The sequence below is a fragment of the Myotis myotis genome, unplaced genomic scaffold (assembly GCF_014108235.1).
Source record: "Myotis myotis isolate mMyoMyo1 unplaced genomic scaffold, mMyoMyo1.p scaffold_m19_p_10, whole genome shotgun sequence".
NCBI classification, from domain to species: Eukaryota; Metazoa; Chordata; class Mammalia; order Chiroptera; family Vespertilionidae; genus Myotis; species Myotis myotis.
In genome coordinates this window covers 63819306-63838241 of record NW_023416314.1, presented here as the reverse complement: position 1 = coordinate 63838241, position 18936 = coordinate 63819306, and the positions used below count along the sequence as shown (strand labels likewise).

Here is an 18936-nt window from a genome sequence, read left to right as displayed (position 1 = left end):
TGTCCTCTGGGGGCTCTGTCAGCCTCCGGGAACATGAGATCCAGACAACTCTTAAAAACAAGATAGCTGGAGGGTAACACTTAAAGACAAGAATTCTTTTTTTTTTTTTTCAAGACAGAAATTCTTATAGCTCATGAATTGGAAACCATGGCCAACCTCAGATTAAATACATCATTTCCAAATTCAAATAGCAACATTCTCCCACCTTATACCCGACTTTTTACATGTATGCATTCAGGTGAAAATAATTAATGGTGCACATAGAGAAAAGACACCCCCTTCATGTTTTAATGCCCAGAATGACATTTGCTTAGAAAGTCACAACTCCTCCCCAATCCTCACCCCAAACTCGCCCATGTAGCTCTATTAATTTCCGGCCCAGAGACCAAAGGTATACCTGCTTTTGGTTGCACTTGCCACTTTAATAGTTAGAAAGGCAGAAATGTAGAGAGAAGGAATGAAAGACATGCTTGAAGCTCTGTCTGCAAATGAAGCATTTCCTCAGGAGAAATTTAGGCTGGACACTGCTCCTGCTCTTGGTCAGGAGTGTCTTCCGTCCCTGCAGTGCCAGGAGCCAAACTCTGCCTCTCTTCCTCAATTGCCTGGTATCCCCTCTTCTTGTACTTCCGGATGCGATAGATCACCAGGGCAATGACAACTGCCAAGACAGTGGTGACCCCCACTGTAACCCCAGCAGCTGCCCCCCCCGACAGACCACTACCATGCCCATGGATGACCTTCATGGCCCTGCGAAGCTCTAACGGCTCTCCCAACCTCCACTGGTTGGTCTGGAAGTCTTTAATCCAGGAGCTTGAAGTCTCAGTATTAGTCACGATGACAGTGTTGGTGGCAGCCTGGCTCATAAGGGGTGGCCGGGTATAAGGTGGGAGCCTGGCAGGGGGCAGAGACCCTCCTGTAAAGAGCCCAGACTTGACACAGTAGGATACTTGGCACCCATCGCTGATGAAGGCTAGATGTTGGCTAAAGCCCCCAGGACACTTTTTCAGAGCAGGTGCCCCTAAGTCTCTGGATATGGTAGAATCTACCAAGGGGTTCCCAACTGCACAGCTGAAGAACCCACCAAAGGGGACTGAAAACTTATATCCCAACTCATAGTCCTGAGAGACACATACCTTGAGGCTTTCAAAGAGTCTTAGTGGAAAATAGCCAGCTGGGCATGACTGTGCATTTGTCAGAGGGTTAATGCTCTTAGCACTGAAGAGACCCCCAAAAAGTAGTCCTGAGTCTTCTGGTACTTCACCACTGGCCACACACCAAAAAGCCCTAAATTCGGCCTTTGCCACTCGGAACACATCTTCACACACTGTCTTGCAGAAGATGAAGAGGGTGCACTTCCGGACACACTCCAGGCCATTATAGCCCTCCTCGTGGATCTGGGTCAGGAGGCGGATTGGGGAGTAGCCAGAGGGGCAGGAGAAATCACCAGTGAGTGGATTCTTCTGCTCCAAGTTCTGGCAGACTTGGACAGCCCCATTCCCTGACAGCTGAGTGCATTCCTGATAAACCCCACCAAAGGAGAAGTTGGTCATTTTCCCTTCACAAGAGCCATCATCAGTGTTGGCCTGAAAATTGAAGTTAGGCGAGTTGAGATCTGTGCAGCCAGGGTAGGTGTTGAACGTGTAGTAGCGTCTCACAGCAGATTCCACCGTCTTAGACAACTTCTTCACCAATGGCCCTGGCAAGTCAGGCAGCATGTCAGGGTTGATGAAGAAATTCAGAGGCAGGCCAGCACGGTCTATGGCCACCAGGTGGTTGGTGATGCCCTGCTGCCAGGTCTGGAGGGTGATGCCTGGGTAGAAAGGAACCCCTCCAATGCTCTGCACCCTGGAGTGGGTGCGGTTTGAGAGGTAGCTCTTGGTGAAGGCATTCTGCGAGGTATAGTTCTCCTCAAATTTGAAGTTCACGATGTTGTGGAAGACAGCTCCAGCAGATGCAGTCACAGCACTACGGCTGCTCTGGCTGTCCAGGAGAAAGGAGGATCTGATGTGGTCTTCCTGAATGAGAGCAGCCCCAGCATCCACACTGGTGATAACATGGGTGCCATAGTTGAGGACCAGGAGCTCTGCCAAGTAGGTGGCCATTCGTGTCTGGTTGTTTTCCAGACGGTCACAGATGTCCAAGAGCAATTTCTTAAACTCCAAGTTTAGTTCTGAAACTGGGTTGATTTTGACTGTGTAGATCAGGTTTCTTACCTGAACCTGGGTGGTTACAGCTTGGTCCTTCACCTGAAGCGTCTTCATCCTCTGGAAATCTGGGGAGAACTTGCCATTGACTTTGGAAAAAAGGGAGAGCTCCATGTTGATGGAGAAAGAGGTGCTGCTCTGGTAATTCACCCAGGACTCCAAGATTTCTGAGTTCATCTCCAGGTTGCTCTGTTTCTGAGGAATGGTCAAGATTTCATCAGGGATGATGTACTGTCCATCCTCCGTGGTCCTGCAGTCGGTGTAAGTCAAGTCCATCACCCGTCCCATGTCCACATTCCGTAAATTATCCCAGCCACCTCCAGGTAAGACTTCCAGCACAGGTAGGTTTAAGGCATTCTTGCATTTTTGAAATCCAGCCTCATCGGCCTCACCCAGAGGCTTGTCCATCTTAGCCCATGCTGCCACTGCCCAGAAGAGGACAGCACCCCTGAAGCTGGTCATGGTTCAGACAGACTCAGCGGCAAGCCAGCCCTAAGCAGCATCCAGCAAGTGTGGTGCAAGCTGAACCAATGTGAAAGAGCAATTGCTGAAACTACAAAAAAAAAAAAAAAAAATTCAATAGTTCTCCTAAAGCCACCAGTTCCGCTTTAGGCTACTGTAATTGCAAAATGGGGAAATGAGTCGACTGGAATACTGTGGTCCATCAGGACTTTGAAAAAATTATGGTGTACTAAATAGCCTTAACAGTTAACTACTCTAACTGTTCCCCCACGGCCCGCCAGGTGGTTACGTTGTGGCAGTAGGGGGTACTCAGAAGTTCAACCACACACCTTACTGTTTCCTCCACACGAGTTTTCTAGCTGTAAAAGAAAGCTTTGGTTTTGCTTTCGATTCATTCTCTTGATGTTTCAAAGTTTTTCTGACTGCTCTTTCCTGGAACTCCAATATTAGTGTCTTCAAACTGCAAATGCAGAGGTAAATGATAATATCACGCTTGCCAAGACACCGACTCCTCCATACCTATTCTAGAGGTAGCTCATGGCCAAAGCCCGGATTTCCCATTCACCTGAGGGTGAAGGTTGTTCCCACAGAAGAAAGGAGAGAAAATCTTGGACATGAGTCCTGTGGAGTTTCATTGTGATAAGCCCGAATAGTCCCGGCTTTGGAGATGGCATTATCTGAGGCGGAGTTGAAGGGATCTGAAGAGGATTCCACTTGCTACACACCGGGAACCTCAGTTTGCATTGTCCTCAGCATTCAGAGTGAAGGTGAGGGGTCCCACTCTGTGCTGTTGTTTCTTTTCAGATAGAAATGTTTAAACAAAGAGAAAACCCACACTATAGTCTAGATTTTTGATTTGGAAATAGCAGACAGTGGCCAAAGAATATACAGTATGTATATACACCCTTATACACCGTGTGTGTGTGTGTGTGTGTGTGTGTGTGTGTGTGTGTGTGTGTGTTTTGTGTGTGTGCGCTCGCTCGTGTGTGCAATAATTTGGTACCTGCTGTTATGCCTCTCATTCTATTCTTAAGCCCATGTAATGAGTACAGGGGCCTAAAAAAGAATGTAGGTCTTCATTACTCAGTTTTTTAAAGCAACAGTTCATTTGTTATATCATTAGAACACAATTTCACAAATTTTCTTTAGTGTACTAATGTTAGGGCATTAGAGCCCATAATTTAGAATAGTGTTTTTAGGCTAATTGATCTCGTGCCAGGATTAACTAAAGCCCAGATCTGTCAATTCTTTGGGACAACTAAGGTGCATTTTAGGATATTTGTTGGTAGCCAAAGAATCCAGGGGAGTTAATGGGATTCCCAATGCACTCTCATGGCTTCCCAGATCAGACCATGAGGAGATGCAGTCCTGAGGTTGAAAAGGTTATGCTTTGATTTGTTAAGTATCATTATTCTATCACCTGTATGCATCCTGGAAAGACAGTTTCAAGGAATTGAATTACCTCAGATTGTCACCGTGTTTTCAGAAGTCATGAGGCCAGTTGCCTGGTTTCACAGAGTGAGCTTCACTAGTTATTATTAAAATAATAATTATATTGTGTTCTGTAAATCTAGAAACAGACATTGTGGGTCTATTCATGCATCAGTTATCACACTTCAGGGAATTCACCTACACCCAAGAAGGATTGATTTATCAACCAGTGCCCAGTATATACTTGGCTAGAGAAGCAAACCGATACACAGGATGTCCTGGTCAATTTCCAAATCAGTTATAAATGTATAGCTCAGTAGAATAATCCAAGAATTAGAAAAAGTAGAATTCAATGCCCTTTAGTACTTCCAATAAGTCTGTTAAAATATCCACACACTTTTCTTCAAATTGTTTCAGGGTTAATTCATCAGAATGAGAAAACTCTCTCATACAGTTTTGAAGACATGCTAACAATGTTGTACTCTTGATTATCCCTTTAATAAATCCTGTTAATAAATCTTCTGCAATGAGAATATAAGGCAAATGTTGATAATTCTATATTCAGGTGTTCCCACATCCTAACATTTGTCATTTTTTTAGACAGCTTTCTTCTTCATTTTTATCATAGCAAAAATTGAAAATAGCTAAAAGAGCCAATTGGAGTGAAATTATATTGCATCCATATGACATAATATATTATAGCCATCATAGTTGAATATTCAAAAAATTTTAAGAACATGAGAAACTCTTGTGCCATAATGTTAAGTGAAAAAAGCATGGTATACATTCAACATGACCTCAGCTGTGTATAAATATATGCCTGTTGACAGTAGTTATATCTGATTGGTAGGTTTTGTGGACCCTGAGATAAAAGAATCGTTTGATATGACACACCAACAAGTTTATCTGCTGAGGTGGACTCCCCATGTTCAACCAAGGATCCCAATCTTATGAATACTAGAATCCAGTGGCCACTTACTGACAGGGGTTCCTCATGTACTCTGTATACTGGGAAGAACCTCAGACTGGACCTCTGGCTTCCCACACTATGCTCTCCACTCCCATTTATACCATCTGAGTCAATCATTGCAGGGAAGCCCTGATTTAGTCTTTCTAGCAATGAGACATGCCCGGTCCAATCAGAACTGTGCAAGTCACTCGCACCTATATCGGCCAATCAAAACTGCATGATTTAGATGAATCAGAACTGTATGATTTTGATACCTCATTTACATATTGACAACTGAAGTGGAAATTTTCACTGTAGAAAGTGTTGCCTCCCCTTTGTCTCAGTGGAACACAATTTAGATTGCTACCTGAATCTGTGTCTCCCAGGCTGTAGCTCCTTTTGCCTCAAATAAATGCTTTTTATTTTTTATTAGTCTAAAATTAATTTTGGTTTATAGTTGTATGAATTATTTAAACTTTTTCCTCTTTTCTGTGGTTTTTCAGTTTTCAACAATAAGCATGTCTTTAATCATTTGACAAATTTTTCTTGAGAATCTACTAAGTACCAAACACAGGGATGGGTACTGAGTAATCATTACTTTTGTACTCAAGAAAATAACTGACAGGTATACATTTAAAAAAAAAAGAAGAAGAAATTATTTCTGAAATTTCCATATATCTGAAATATCTCAAAGCCTATGACTCTGATTGCTATGCTCAAGGAAGTTCTCTTTTGTATTCCCTGGGAAACAATGAAAAGAGAAGGGCAAATGATGGGAATTTCAGTTCAACTTCAATTTGCATGCCAGCAGCAGGCATTGCTGCTCACAATGGTCAAAGGTGAGGAAGCAGCCCGCAGAGTTTGACCTGAGTGTTACACTCACTTCTTTCTTGCTTGACTCTATTCACCAGCAATTTCCTCTACTTTTTTTCTTGTACAGAAATGCTTATGCAATCGCATAAACTCTCCAGATGGCTACCCTCAAGGGCCCCTGTCTGAAAACTGAATTTTGGTCTCTAAAAGAAACAGCTAACTTTTCTACATAAGGTATCCATCTGTGTTACAGAAGAATAATTTCACTTCCTCCAAAAAGAGGCAAGAGGGAAGTCCCGTGTCTGCTTTCTTTCTCAGTTTGAGCGCGTGCAACCTTCTGGCATCATCTCATGCAAAGCCAAGCCATGATTCAGGCCTGAGGTTCACTTCTGTGTGGGCTTGGAGCTGGTCCAGGTGTTTCCTACTTCCACATTTCACTGTGGTCTGAAATGGTGTGTGTTGGGGGGGAGGGGGGTGTTGGGGGGAAGAGTCTGGCTGTGTTTTCAGGGACCGTTTCCTTTCTTATTTTTAGCAGAAATCTGGAAAAACAGTCTGAAAACTTACACTCAAACAATTTCTAAATGGATCACAGAACTATGACTTTTATAGACTCTGGAATAAACTTGGTTCTAGAAAAATCTAGAAGGTATCAGTCAACCAGGTAATAATATTTTTTTCCTGAACTGTTGATTCCTAACCTGATAGAGTTGTTTTGTCAGTTCTTCCCTTCAAAGACTGTTCTCCCATTCAGATTGTTTGTGTCCTGACCACATAAATAGGAACATAGGGGTTTCTTGACTCCAATTAATCTTGTGGGCAAAAACCGAAGGCCCATGTGAAATTCTGCATATTCCCATTAAAAGCTAGGTCATAATTTGGCAGCCTTCAGCTATTTGATTTTTTTCTCTACTAACACTTTTCCCTCCCAATTTTCCTAATTCTTTTTTCTCTTCTTCCACTCTTCTCATTCTGCTCTTATCTCTTCACCATTTCCATATTTATGTTCAGAGGATACAAGTCTGTGATTTGAGGTGATACTTCCACTGCACTAAAGAAGGAAATCTGATTTGGCAAAGACTTAGTCTCCCCACCCCCACCCACCCACCCCCACCCAGGGTTCAAATTTTATTTATTTCTTTTCTCTTTTTTTAATTTTTAAATTAAATTTCTTTGGATGACATTGGTTATATGAGTATATATGTTTTGAGCGTACAATTCTATGATATATCATCTGTATATTGCTTTGGGTGCCCATCACCCAGTGTCAAATGTAATGCTCTTTTAAGAGTCTGGTTGACTGACTAAGCCTTCAAAGCCATCCCTCCTTTCCATCTACTCTCTAAGCTGAGTCCCACAGAGACTGAGGAGTTAGGGCCACGCTCCTCCCCTCTGCCTCAGGTTTCCTAATGACATCAGCCTAGTGTGAAGAATGCCTCTTGTGTTCTGCTTCAGCTGAAAACAGCTTGACAAGGGGGCCTCACACACAACAGGACTGGAAACGCAGTGGGATTTCTCTGATGTCCTCACTGCTCCATCCCCATGTCTTTCCTGTTATGAAACTTCCTCTTGGAGGATGATTTGAGCAAAAGAAGTAACTGGGTGGCATCTGGCCTCTCTGGGCTAACTCCTGGCAGATTGCATGTTTCTATATTTGTTTCGTTATTGGGTAACATAAACCCAATCTAACATTCAGTTTTTCACTTTTTTACAATAAGATCTTCAGATGGACTTTGAGCAGTGACAAAGTAAAAATTACCACCACTTTTCTTTCTACGTAAAATAATCATTAAGTATGTTTTAATCATAAGTAGATTAAAGTGAAAAACAAGTGAGTTAGCCCTAGCCAGTTTGGCTCAGTGGATAGAGTGTTGGCCTGCAGACTAACGGGTCCTGGGTGCAATTCCAGTCAAGGATATGTAACTTGGTTGTAGGCCCTGGTTGGGGCTCGTGCAGGAAGCAACAAATCAATGTGTTTCTCTTACATCAATATTTCTCTCTGTCTTTCCCTCTCTCTTCTGCTCTCTCTAAAAATCAATGGGAAAATATACTCAGGTGAGGATTAAATCAAAAACAAATGAGCTAGGTGAGGTGAATCTTCCAGAATTATGTGTAATTGGGAGCTTTGAGTCCTCCACTGAAATATTCCTAGTCTCTACTATTTTTTGTGATCTGAGTATGAAATTAAGAGCATGAGCTGGGTTATGGGTCTACTTGGTTTCTACAGTTTGCTCTGCTTTGTATAGTCACTCAAAATATCTCGGGTATGAGAATGATAAATATGGATGTGAAACAGAAGTTTCAGAATTGAAATACAGGCAACATCCTGGCTCCATATATGACTCTGGGCAAGTTCCGGAGTCTCTACCTAAGCCTTCAGGTACTCAACTGTGAAACACAAACAACAGCATCTACCTCTATGTTATAGATGAAGTTGTTAAGAGGATTGACTGAAATCAGGAAATCATGCAAGTAAAACTCTCTATGACCTGGGTAGGAGATCAATGTGTATCAGCTTTCAGCTTTGCTGGGCTTTTTGCTGCTATCTTTAGACTGAATCTATGGTTCAATCCTTATAGGATGGGAATGTGAGCAAAGGCATGTTGGCGATCTCAGGATCTTGGCTTTTCTCTGTATATTGCATTGTGTGCCCACCACCCAAAGTCAAATCATCTTATGTCACCATATATTTAACTCCCTTTACCCTTTACTATTGCTCCCTTCTCCCCCGCCCCTCCCCCCGCCCAATCTCTTTCCTTCTGGTAACCACCCAACTGTTGTCTGTGTGTATGAGTTTTGTGACAACAAATAATTTTTAGTATGAGTATGTCCCATGCGATATTTGGGGCATACTTATACTAAGAAAAATAGTCATTGATTATCAAAAATTCAAATTTAACTGGGCATCTCATATTGTATCTGGAGACCCTAAGTAGTTCTGAACACAGGGAGACTCTGGCTGCTTCCTCACTTCTGAGCTCAGATGAAGCACTGGGCCATGGATTGGGGTATGACTTTTCCAGCAGTTTGTCAGAGGAGCTAGATAACTTCCTCCAGAAGTACAGAGGACTTAATCCCACATGCCAATGAATGTTGATGCATTAAAGATGAGAGATATGAGGGATCTGGCAAGCATTTGCTCTTCCTACAATGGACTGCTTTGAGGACCGGAGGTTTCCTGTGGTCTGTCTGAAGGCATTTGCATGATTAGACAACTGTCTGTGTCTTTCCTTAAGCTGTTGTCATCTCAGTAATATACCCCCTTAGATGTGTTTGGTCTCCCTCCCCGCATTTTCTCCTTTTCTCTCTTACATTTCTTGCTCTGTGAGTGTACCCCCCAAGGAAACATTAATTGGTGGAGAGCATTAATTACTATTAATGTCCCTCTCATATGCTCCTTAGCATCCCTTTCATTTTTAACTACTTATTTTAATGGACTTTTTGTTTGATTCTCTCCTCTAGTAAACTGTAAGCTCTTTATGGGAAGAGAGTGTGTTTTTTGGTTCATCGTTGTATTACCAGAGTCTAGTGCAGTATCTGGTACATAGCAGATGTCCAATCAATACTTATTACTATTAAATAGAGCAGACAAAGCTGACAGTATTTCTTAAACATATCCCTGGAAAATCAGACCATGACTGCTTGGCAATGAATAGTGAAGCCGAAACATTATAGGAATTTACTTCAATATTTTTGAACACATACTCTGGGTCTAGCTTGTGCTCTTTGTACTTCATATTATAAAATAACTATATTTTCTATAATTGTATCCTGGGTGAATCTGAGACGGTGTGAGCCCAGAGTCTTACATAATAAATAATAAATGACTTATTTATAAGAGCCCAGAGGGAGAGCTTCTATGTGCCAAGAGCTTTTGCCTTCTTTCTGAGTTGGTATTTATGACTCTGGCTCTGCAGGACTGAACCCATATTCATTCCAGACCCACCTTGGTCTCCATTCCTGCCAAGTATCTGCAGCTAATCCTCCTACACAGGGTGCAGGCAGGGCCTGACTGGAGGGTAGGGCAGAGGTCAGAAGGAAGGAGGAGCTATCACAGAGCTAAACTGCCTTGTCACTGCCTAACTGGCAAATTGCTTCCCAATCCAGTCATAATTGGATTCATCATGCTGACAGCCAGGAGTAGGACTAAGGAGAAGAATAGAAAAGACAGCCAGCATACTGCAAAAAGAAGATAGGAGGATTTATTTAAAAATGCTAGTTATCAGCGAGCTAAATCAGAACTTTGCTAATAAGAATTAGGTACCTTGGTTCTGGGGTTTCCCAGGTCCTGAGTAGGCCTTGCTGTCCCTCTCCCCCTGGTTCCTCTCTTAAAGCTAGGTTTTGGTTTCTGCCTTGGGAAATGAGGGCAGCACAGGACAGTAAAAGTAGCACAGAGCTAGAATTCTGGAAACTTGGATTCTATTCCTCATTCTGCCACTAACTAACCTGTGGGTGACTGTAGACACTTCCCCACTCTGACTTTCTGTTTCTCCATCTATAAGATAAGAAGGTTCGATGAGATCCTTTCCAGCGTCTGCATGAGGCATGATCCGTGCATCCTCAATCCAATTACAACTTGGAAAGCTATATCAGGTCTTTTACTCAAAAATGTTAAGGATATTCTATTCTATACAGGTCAAGGCCTGCAGTCCTCCCAGTGTTGTTCCTGCTGATACTTGGTGGCTTGTTTCCTTGTGTAGTTTGTAATTTATGGTTCTTGAGTTCCTTGTCTACTGCGGTTTACTGTGAGAAGCTGTTTGCCCTGTGATTTGCAGGTAAATTTGTCTCTGCTGAGGCCTTATGCTCCCACTGGACCAATGTTTATGTTAGTTTCTTGCTTTGGCATCCACGTGAATTAAAACCTCACATCCGTGTGAACACAAGACTGGGATTCTGATATCTTTTGGAAGTTGGCAAACCTCCTAGCCACTTGTCACAGGTGAGTGGCTGGAGTTTTTCTCATGTGTGTGGTGGCTGAGACATCCTCTCTTAACTCCCAGGACAGTGGCAGCCCCCCTGGAGCATTGTACACAGGACCAGTGGACACTGGAAGCCCCAGGACTCTGTGATGAGGTCTCCGTCTGGCTCAGAAATGCCCTCAGCCACGGGGTTTCAGCTCCCACTCACTTCTCTGATTCTGAGCTCTCTCTTTCTAGCACTCATCGGGGTCCCTTTCTTGGTGTTGAGCCTCTATCTTTGTGTTCAGAGAACTGTGTCTGTGCTCGTGTCTAAGGGGGAGGAGCATCTTCATGTGTCAGCTCAACCAGCCAAATTCTCCTATTGTAGTTATTTTGAACAGTTAACTTTTTCATAGATATAATGAGTGGCTACACATGTTTTGTGGTATCAGGAGTTTTGGGAAATAAACTTTCCTCCTATCATACCCCCTCCTCCCAATGAAAGAACACCTTCACTGAAGTCTGAAACCCTTCTTCCAGGGGAACAACTTTCTTTCCACAAGGGGATGCCCAGGCTCCAATGTGATCTGCCTTTCTGTCTCCCTGCACCCCAGAAAAAAGGTGGAGAATGGCAGTTCTCATGAGGTGACGAGAGCAGGGAGAGGGAAAGTGAGCAGCTGGTCAGTGCCCAGAGGTGGAGAGAGAAAGATGAAGAAAGCCCACATCCTGGGTAGAGGAAGTCGGAGACTCACTGTCCAAGCAATAGAACACTCACAAGAACCAGGTGTTCCCTCTTTCCCTGTCACTTCTATGGTGTGTGTGTGTGTATGTGAGAGTGTGAGTGTGTGAATGTGGCTCTGTGTGTGTTTATGTGTGTGTATGTGTTTGCATGGGTGTCCGTGTATGTACATGTGTGAGTGTGTGTGGAGAAAAGTGCACAGTGAAGACACTAGGAATCAGGACGCCTGGCTTTGAGTCCTGGCCTCATCACTTTCTGGCAAACTGCTTCTTTTCTCTAGACTTTCATTTCCTCATTCACAAAAAGAATATTTTATTAAATTTGGAGATCATAAACCTAATTTTAGCAGTGGAAGGTTTATTTACAAATGCAAGCTTGCATTAGAAACTAAGATATAAAACACATAGCAAAGGAGCTGCCTCAGTTTACCCCTTAGAGGAGGCCTGCACAGATCCCTGGGTCACCTGGAACACAGCTCAAGGATCACCAATCAATGTGTGTTTTCTACAGTTTCTTCCAGCTGAGGCCTTGTAATTATGATGAGAAGAAGAAAACCTTCCCCAGACGTAAGTCATGAGACAGAACTAAAGCAGCATAATTTCCCTGCAAAGAGGAAGTCAGAGCTGCAAGCAAGGGTTTTCAGACCATGCAGACTTCTGCCTTATGGGACTTTTCACCTCCTTTTGGATAATGTGTTGACAGGCAACCAACGGCCAGCTGTTGTGTAACAAATGAAAAGATTGCTGGAAAAATTAACCAGCTGTGAGTCACTAGCAAATTATTTCACCACTCAGAGCTTCTATTCTTTTGAAAAGAGGGGAGTGGAATAGAGTAGTCACTAGGAGGTCACTGATGGCTATAAAAACTTTCTGAGGTATAGTCATATGGTTAATGTTCTCACATAAATTTACTGTGCAAATACCACATGTCAGGCACCACTTGGTTTGTCAAGGAGACCATAGTCCCATGGGAGGACAGACATTGAACAATGATGCATTGCATGGAAAGGGAAGTACAAGGCGCTAAAAGAACATAGACCAGGGTCTATGGACCATTACTCCGAATGTTTTCTGAGGGGGGAGCGAGTGGAGAGGAAATTAGGAGAATAATGAGGAAGAAGTCTAGAATGACTCCAGGTTAGGGAGATGGGTGTGATCTGGGCAGAGATTAGAGACACTGGTGACTAAAATCCGTGACAACTTCCCTTCCTAATACACCAATATGGGGGGTAAAGCAAACTCTTGGTCATTTGTATATTCTACTTTGTTCCAAAATGTTGGAGCAAGCAGCTTGCAAAGATACATTAAAAAAAAATACAAGAAAACAGATTCAAAGAACAGGGAGGAAAAAAAAAGTACTGATGCAGACTCTAGCCAGGAATGAGAATAAAAGCACATGCTGGTGTGACCTAAATTCTTGCTACAGATGGGGCACAAATTTTACTCGAAACTTCTCAGCAGCCAATGTAGAAAGATTTCATGTTTCCATGTCCAATGATACAATTCACAAGGTCAATGAAAGAAGAATTGTTAATAAGAAAGCAGTTGAGAGCAAAATCCTCCAGTATAAACAATTCAATGTGGAAGCTGATACAATGTTCTGTGCTAAATCTCTCCTTATCTGGCTTGGCCCCAATGTCTTCATACTTGCCATTTATGACTGTTTTTTCTTCATCAGAGCCTACAGCACAGCTGATGGTTTCTTTAATCTGAATATAGATGTAACTGCTGTAACTGAGATGGATCCTCCTTACTTTTGCTACCTTTCGAGAGTATTATTCAGTTCTGTTTTTAACATTTTGGTTTCTTCCTTGTTAGTCATTTGGGAATAAGCCCATTTATAAAATTGTTCCACTGAGAAATAAATTTTTGAATAATGCGTTTTAAATAAAGCTCTGACAACCGATGGTCATTGGTGCCAATTCAACATCAACAGGAATCCCCAATTTGGGGTGTGATGAAGAAGTAAACTTTATTCAGTGCAAACCGCTCAACAGTGCTGCGTCATGGTTGTGAAAACAGCATGGCTGTTGAAGAGCTCTGGGGCCAGGCAGCCCTGAGGCCAGGCCCCTTTCGGGATGTGCAGCTCTGCTCAGCTCCGTCCTGCTCTGCTCCGCCCCGCCATGGCCCATGGTGCTCCTGCAGGTGGCTCTGCTCCAGCAAGACCGCTTTGGTGTTTCAACTCTTGCCAGGGAAACGCAGCCTTAAGTCTTCCGTAGAAAGTGTGCTCCCTAAGCCCGAGTGGAGCTGGCTTAGTTGGGCAGAAGTCCCTGTCTCTGGTCCCTGATTGGTCCATCCTCATGCAAATGAAGACTCTAAATCTCAATTTGATTGGTCCAAAGGCACTGTCCTGATTGATCCGCTCTGATTGGTCAGAGCTGCACAGCTCTGATTGGATGAGAAAAACCTCAATCTTATTGGCTGGAATAAGATTCAGGCACCTCTCTAAGGATTGGCACAGCTGGCAGGAGTACAGCGCAGGCCGGCAGTTCAGTGCAGTGGCAGGCAGTTTCAGTGCAGGCTTCTCCCTGAAGTGCAGTTTGAGTACGAGGCCCCTGTGCAAAAATGGCAGCTAAGCTCTGTGTTGTTGTTTTTAATTTGAGCCCAGTTAGCCGGCAGGAGTCCTTCTTAGTGGGTCTTTTTTCTCTCTCAAGGTTTACAGCTCCTTATTGCTGCTATGTAACTTAAATGATGATCTTATTGAAACTAACCCTTACTGTATAGAAGTCTATTCTCCTTTCTCTTCATATACTTAAATCATGCTGACTTGAGATAATAGTTTTGATCAACTTTGCTTTAATATATTTTTCTTTTTTAATTTTATTTTTCACTTACAGTTGCTGTTCAGCGTTGTTTTGTATTGGTTTCCGGTGGATAGCGTGTTGGTTAGACAATCATATACTTGACAAAGTGGTCCCTCTGATATTTCAAATACACACCTGGCACCACACATAGTTTTTAACACATTTTTCTTTTTCTCTGGATGATGCCAAGCATTTGTGTGAGATTATGTATTTTCAATTAATGGTTTTGGTGTCATGTAGATTCACACTCAGGATCTCCCTGACTTAGTTCTGCGCCTGTGTATGTTACTCAACCTCCTTCCTGAGCCTTACATATCTCACCTCTTAGATAAAAATGGCTAAAACACCTATCTCATAATGTGGTTGTGAGAACTAAAAAAAAAAAAAAAAAAAAAAAAAAAGTGTATAAAGAGCCTTTATGTAGGACATTATGTGTAAATGAGAACAATACACAACCCTGTCCAGCAAGGTCATGTCAAGGATTAAAAGAGTACATACAGGGTGGGGCAAAAGAAGGCTTGTAGTTATTTTATGGAAAATAATACAATATTTAATAAATAATAATACAAGAATAAACTCTGTTTTGCATACTCACAACTGTTGTAAACCTACTTTTGCTCCTTTCTTTATAAAGAGCCAATCAGGTAGGGAAGAAAGGTTTGGATGATGTTATCCTTCATCAAGGGTATGAGGAGGTACGTGCCCTAGCACACGGCTGACAGGAGCATCCGCTGGTAGGCACTTTAGACAAATTGGCAATATCTATTAAAACTTAAAAATATCCACATCCTATAAGCAGCAATTCAACTTCTCAGTTCCTACCATAATCATTGTATATTAGCATGAAGAGGGATGCACAAACATGCATATTACAGCACTATTGTAATAAATTAGCAAAACCTGGAAATTACCTAAATGTCCATCAATGCAGGAAGAGGTATGTAAGTTTTGGTGTATCTATTCTATGAAACAATTTAAAAGACTGAGGTATGTTTCTATGTAGAGCATAAAAAGAGCTCCAAGAGCCCTAGCCAGTTTGGCTCAGTGGATAGAGCATCGGCCTACAGACTGAAGTACTGGGTTCAATTCCAGTCAAGGGCACGTACCCTATTTGCAGGCTCCCAGAGGCAACCAATCATTGTATCTCTCTCACACTGATGTTTCTCTCTCTGTATGTCTCTCCCTCTCCCTCCCACTCTCTCTCAAAATCAGCAAAAAAATATCCTCAGGTAAGATTTAAAAAAAAAAAAAAAAAGAGCTCCAAGAAATAGTATTAATTTTTTTAAAACAAGGTATAAAATGAATATTCAGTACAATACCATTATGTAAATACACATACAGCCACATAAAGCAGTATTAAATATTCTCAATTTAAACATATGTAAATATTTATATACAAAAAATATGTCAATTTACATACCAATATAAATAATTGTTACCTCTTGGGGAGTTCAGATTGAAATTGAGGGTTATGGTCAAAAGATAAATTTTCTTATCTATATGTTTTAATTTTTTAACAATGAAGGTGTGCAGATGTTAAAGAATTAAAATAGAATTTCTTTTAAATCACTGGACAAGTGCCTGGCATAAAAATCTCTAAATCACTTGTCAAGTGAATTTGGATTTTTTATTCATTGATTAAACAAATATTTATTAAGCATACAGTTTGCTCCAGTCATGTCCTATGTTTTGGGGAAGGAATAGAAAGCAGTTTAGAGAAAGATGTTAACAACTTAGGGAGAAGACAGATAGCTACACAAGAAAAAATAATAACATTTCATAACTTATCATAGGTGTTGATAGGTTAAATAGAGGATGGCATAGGAACATATTGGAGTAACTCTTATCCAAGTGTTCAGAGCACAAATCAAATAACAGCATGAATTGAAAAAAAGATTGAGACAGAATAGTTTATAGCTAAAGTTGATATGACTTAGGGATGGCTGTCACAACTCACCAGGATTTATATACACATTAAAGAAGCAGAACTTCAGAAACGTTCAAGAACCACCCTATAGAATAGAATCAGACCACTTAAAATTCACATTCAGTTCTGCTGCAAACTCTTGCAACTTGGTTATCCTACCTCAGTTCATGACCTTTCTCAGATTGTGGGCCCTTTCTTCTAAGATAGTGCATGAAGATGAAGGCAAGGATGTCAGAATCATGGGACTCAAATTCCAGGGATACAGCAGACAGAATCCAAGTCTAACATATAAAGTGGAAGTCAATTGGAGGTCAGGAGGAGAGTAAATGAGTCAAATATCCATACAAGGTTGAGAGTGAAAACTGGTCGAGAAAACAGATATGGAATCAAAGCTTCTAAGGGAATTGTCTCTTTTTTGACCCTATGCTTTCAACCAGGTGGTAACACCCAGTCACCAGGAGGCTCAGCCATGAAAATTAACCTCATGGCCCTCTATCCTTTAGGTCTTCTCACTTGCTTTTATTTCTGCTCTTTTCTCACTGTGACTTTACAACTTTGGATCTGTTGGGTTTGGTTTCTATTTCTGGCCCCAGGAGACTTGATTCCAGAGGTGTGATCCTTGGCTCTTCTCCCACATGTTTGCAGGTACTCTATTGCTCTCCTGGCTCTGAGTAACCATTGCTGAACCCAACTCACTTAGGGTTCTCGGGTTTTTAATCCAGAGTCAGCCTTCCTGGTCAGCATCAACCCTTGAATAAGTAGGAATCATGGCAAGGGAAACTTAAAATTTGTCCCAAGTGGTGAATGGATTGATATGAGTAGTGTTATATTATAAAGCAGTCTCTATTGAATGTTTGTGGTCCTGGGGCCATGTCCTAATTGGCTCTAAGGCATGATATCCTGAACCTACCATCTGGTGCCATAAAGCTAAAGAATGTCATGAAAAAGCATATTTATTTTCTGTTGCAGATGACCAAGATTAAAACTCTATAGATCCATGGCAAGAAGAGTAAAGGCAAGAAAACAAACTTTTGTTGAGCCTAATTATATAGTAGGAATATAGGTTAGGGGTCTTATTTGAAATAGCTTCTTTAATTTATTGTTCAGATTCTGTGAGTCATTATTATGTCTATACACATATACATGTAGAAAAATTTAAGATTTTTTAACTCAAGTAACTATAAGACCCATAAAAGACATTTGCTTCTTCTTCTTTTGAGATTTTTCAATGCATTTTTGATCTCCTTGTTTCGCAAACTATATATGATAGGATTCAGCATGGGAATCACAACTCCATAGAAGATGGACACCACCTTATCTCGGTCCTGAGAGTATCCAGCACTAGAATGGAGATATGAGAAGAGACCAGAGCCATAGAAAAGAATTACTGTGGTCATATGAGAGGCACAGGTGTTGAAAGCCTTTGTCCGCCCTTGGGTTGAATGGATGTTCATAACAGCAGCAATGATATAGCCATAGGAAACCAGGACAACAAGGGCTGATGTCCCACCAACTGCACACACAACCAGAAAGTTCACCACCTGGCTGAGGAAGGTACTGGAACAAGACAAGACCAGCAGGGGTGGTAGGTCACAGAAAAAGTGGTTCATGACTCGCGACCCACAGAAATGAAGCTGAAATATGGAACTAGTTTGGACCAATCCAGTGAGGAATCCTCCAGCGTATGCTGTAATGGCCATCCCCACACAGGTGGTGGGTGACATGAGGACAGTGTAGAGCAGAGGGTTGGAGATGGCAGCATACCGGTCATATGCCATGGCTGCCAGGAGACAGCACTCAGTGCCTCCCATCCCAACAAAGAAGAAAAACTGGGCAGCACAACCCACAAAGGAGATGGTCTTCTGCTCCTTGAAGAAGTCACAGAGCATCTTAGGGGCTACAGAAGAGGTGTATGAGATATCAACAAAGGACAGGTTACCAAGGAAGAAATACATAGGGGAGTGGAGGTGCGACTCCATCCTGATCAGGACAATGAGACCCAGGTTCCAAGCCAGAGTCATGAAATAGATCCCCAGGAACAACACAAAGAGGAAAACCTGCATCTCTGCATGCTCTGAAAATCCCAACAGGATGAAATCGGTCATTGTGCTGATATTCCTTCCCATAGCCATGTATCTTCTTTCTGCTGCCTTCAGAGCCCCATAGGGGGATTCCTGTGGCAATGAAAGTCCAAGTGAAGAAACCATTTCATTCTGTCATGGAATCATAAACTCTCAAGGTCAGAAGAAACTGGAATGCAAATGTCCTACCTCTCTTTGACGCAAAATTCCCCTCTGCAACATTTATTGGGTCTTCCATAGAGTTCATGATCATCCTTATCTGATGCCTTTCTTTATGAAAAAGTGACATGCCCCAGAATAGACTGGCATTTTTGCATTATCTGCATCATCACCTTCACTGTAAATGTTACCACTATACCAAAGGCACTGTACCAAAGGCACTATACCAAAAGAGGTATTTTGGCTACATTGACCAAATATCCCCCCTTTTTTTTCAGTTGCTCCAAGCATTGCAGTTGACTTACTGAGGCACTTGAATTTATCTTAGGTACTCTTTTTTAAAAAAGAAAATAAGTATGTCAAGACTTTAAGTGCCCAAAGAGGCAACGTTGTGGTTTTTGTCATAGTTTTTCTGTATGGGGTCACGGTGTTCTTTGTTTTTAAGCAATAGAGTGAAGCACTTAGAGGTATGA

At 42.0% G+C, this 18936-nt stretch overlaps 2 protein-coding genes across 2 annotated transcripts; both read right to left on the bottom strand.

The window, feature by feature from the left end:
- On the bottom strand, nt 1-2742 carry MPEG1 (macrophage expressed 1). Its single transcript, XM_036325759.1, has one exon. The coding sequence runs from the start codon at nt 2664-2666 to the stop codon at nt 513-515; it is 2154 nt and encodes a 717-aa protein (XP_036181652.1). The 5' UTR covers nt 2667-2742; the 3' UTR covers nt 1-512.
- A 14659-nt stretch (nt 2743-17401) lies between these two features.
- On the bottom strand, nt 17402-18430 carry LOC118665445 (olfactory receptor 5A1-like). Its single transcript, XM_036326898.1, has one exon. It carries the CDS (start codon nt 18428-18430, stop codon nt 17402-17404), a length of 1029 nt encoding a protein of 342 aa, XP_036182791.1.
- Between the last annotated feature and the right edge of the window lie 506 nt (nt 18431-18936).

Bases quoted from the DNA above. Each gene is read 5' to 3' on its own strand.
- MPEG1 (XM_036325759.1), bottom strand. From the start codon at position 2,666: ATGACCAGCTTCAGGGGTGCTGTCCTCTTCTGGGCAGTGGCAGCATGG.
- LOC118665445 (XM_036326898.1), bottom strand. From the start codon at position 18,430: ATGGTTTCTTCACTTGGACTTTCATTGCCACAGGAATCCCCCTATGGG.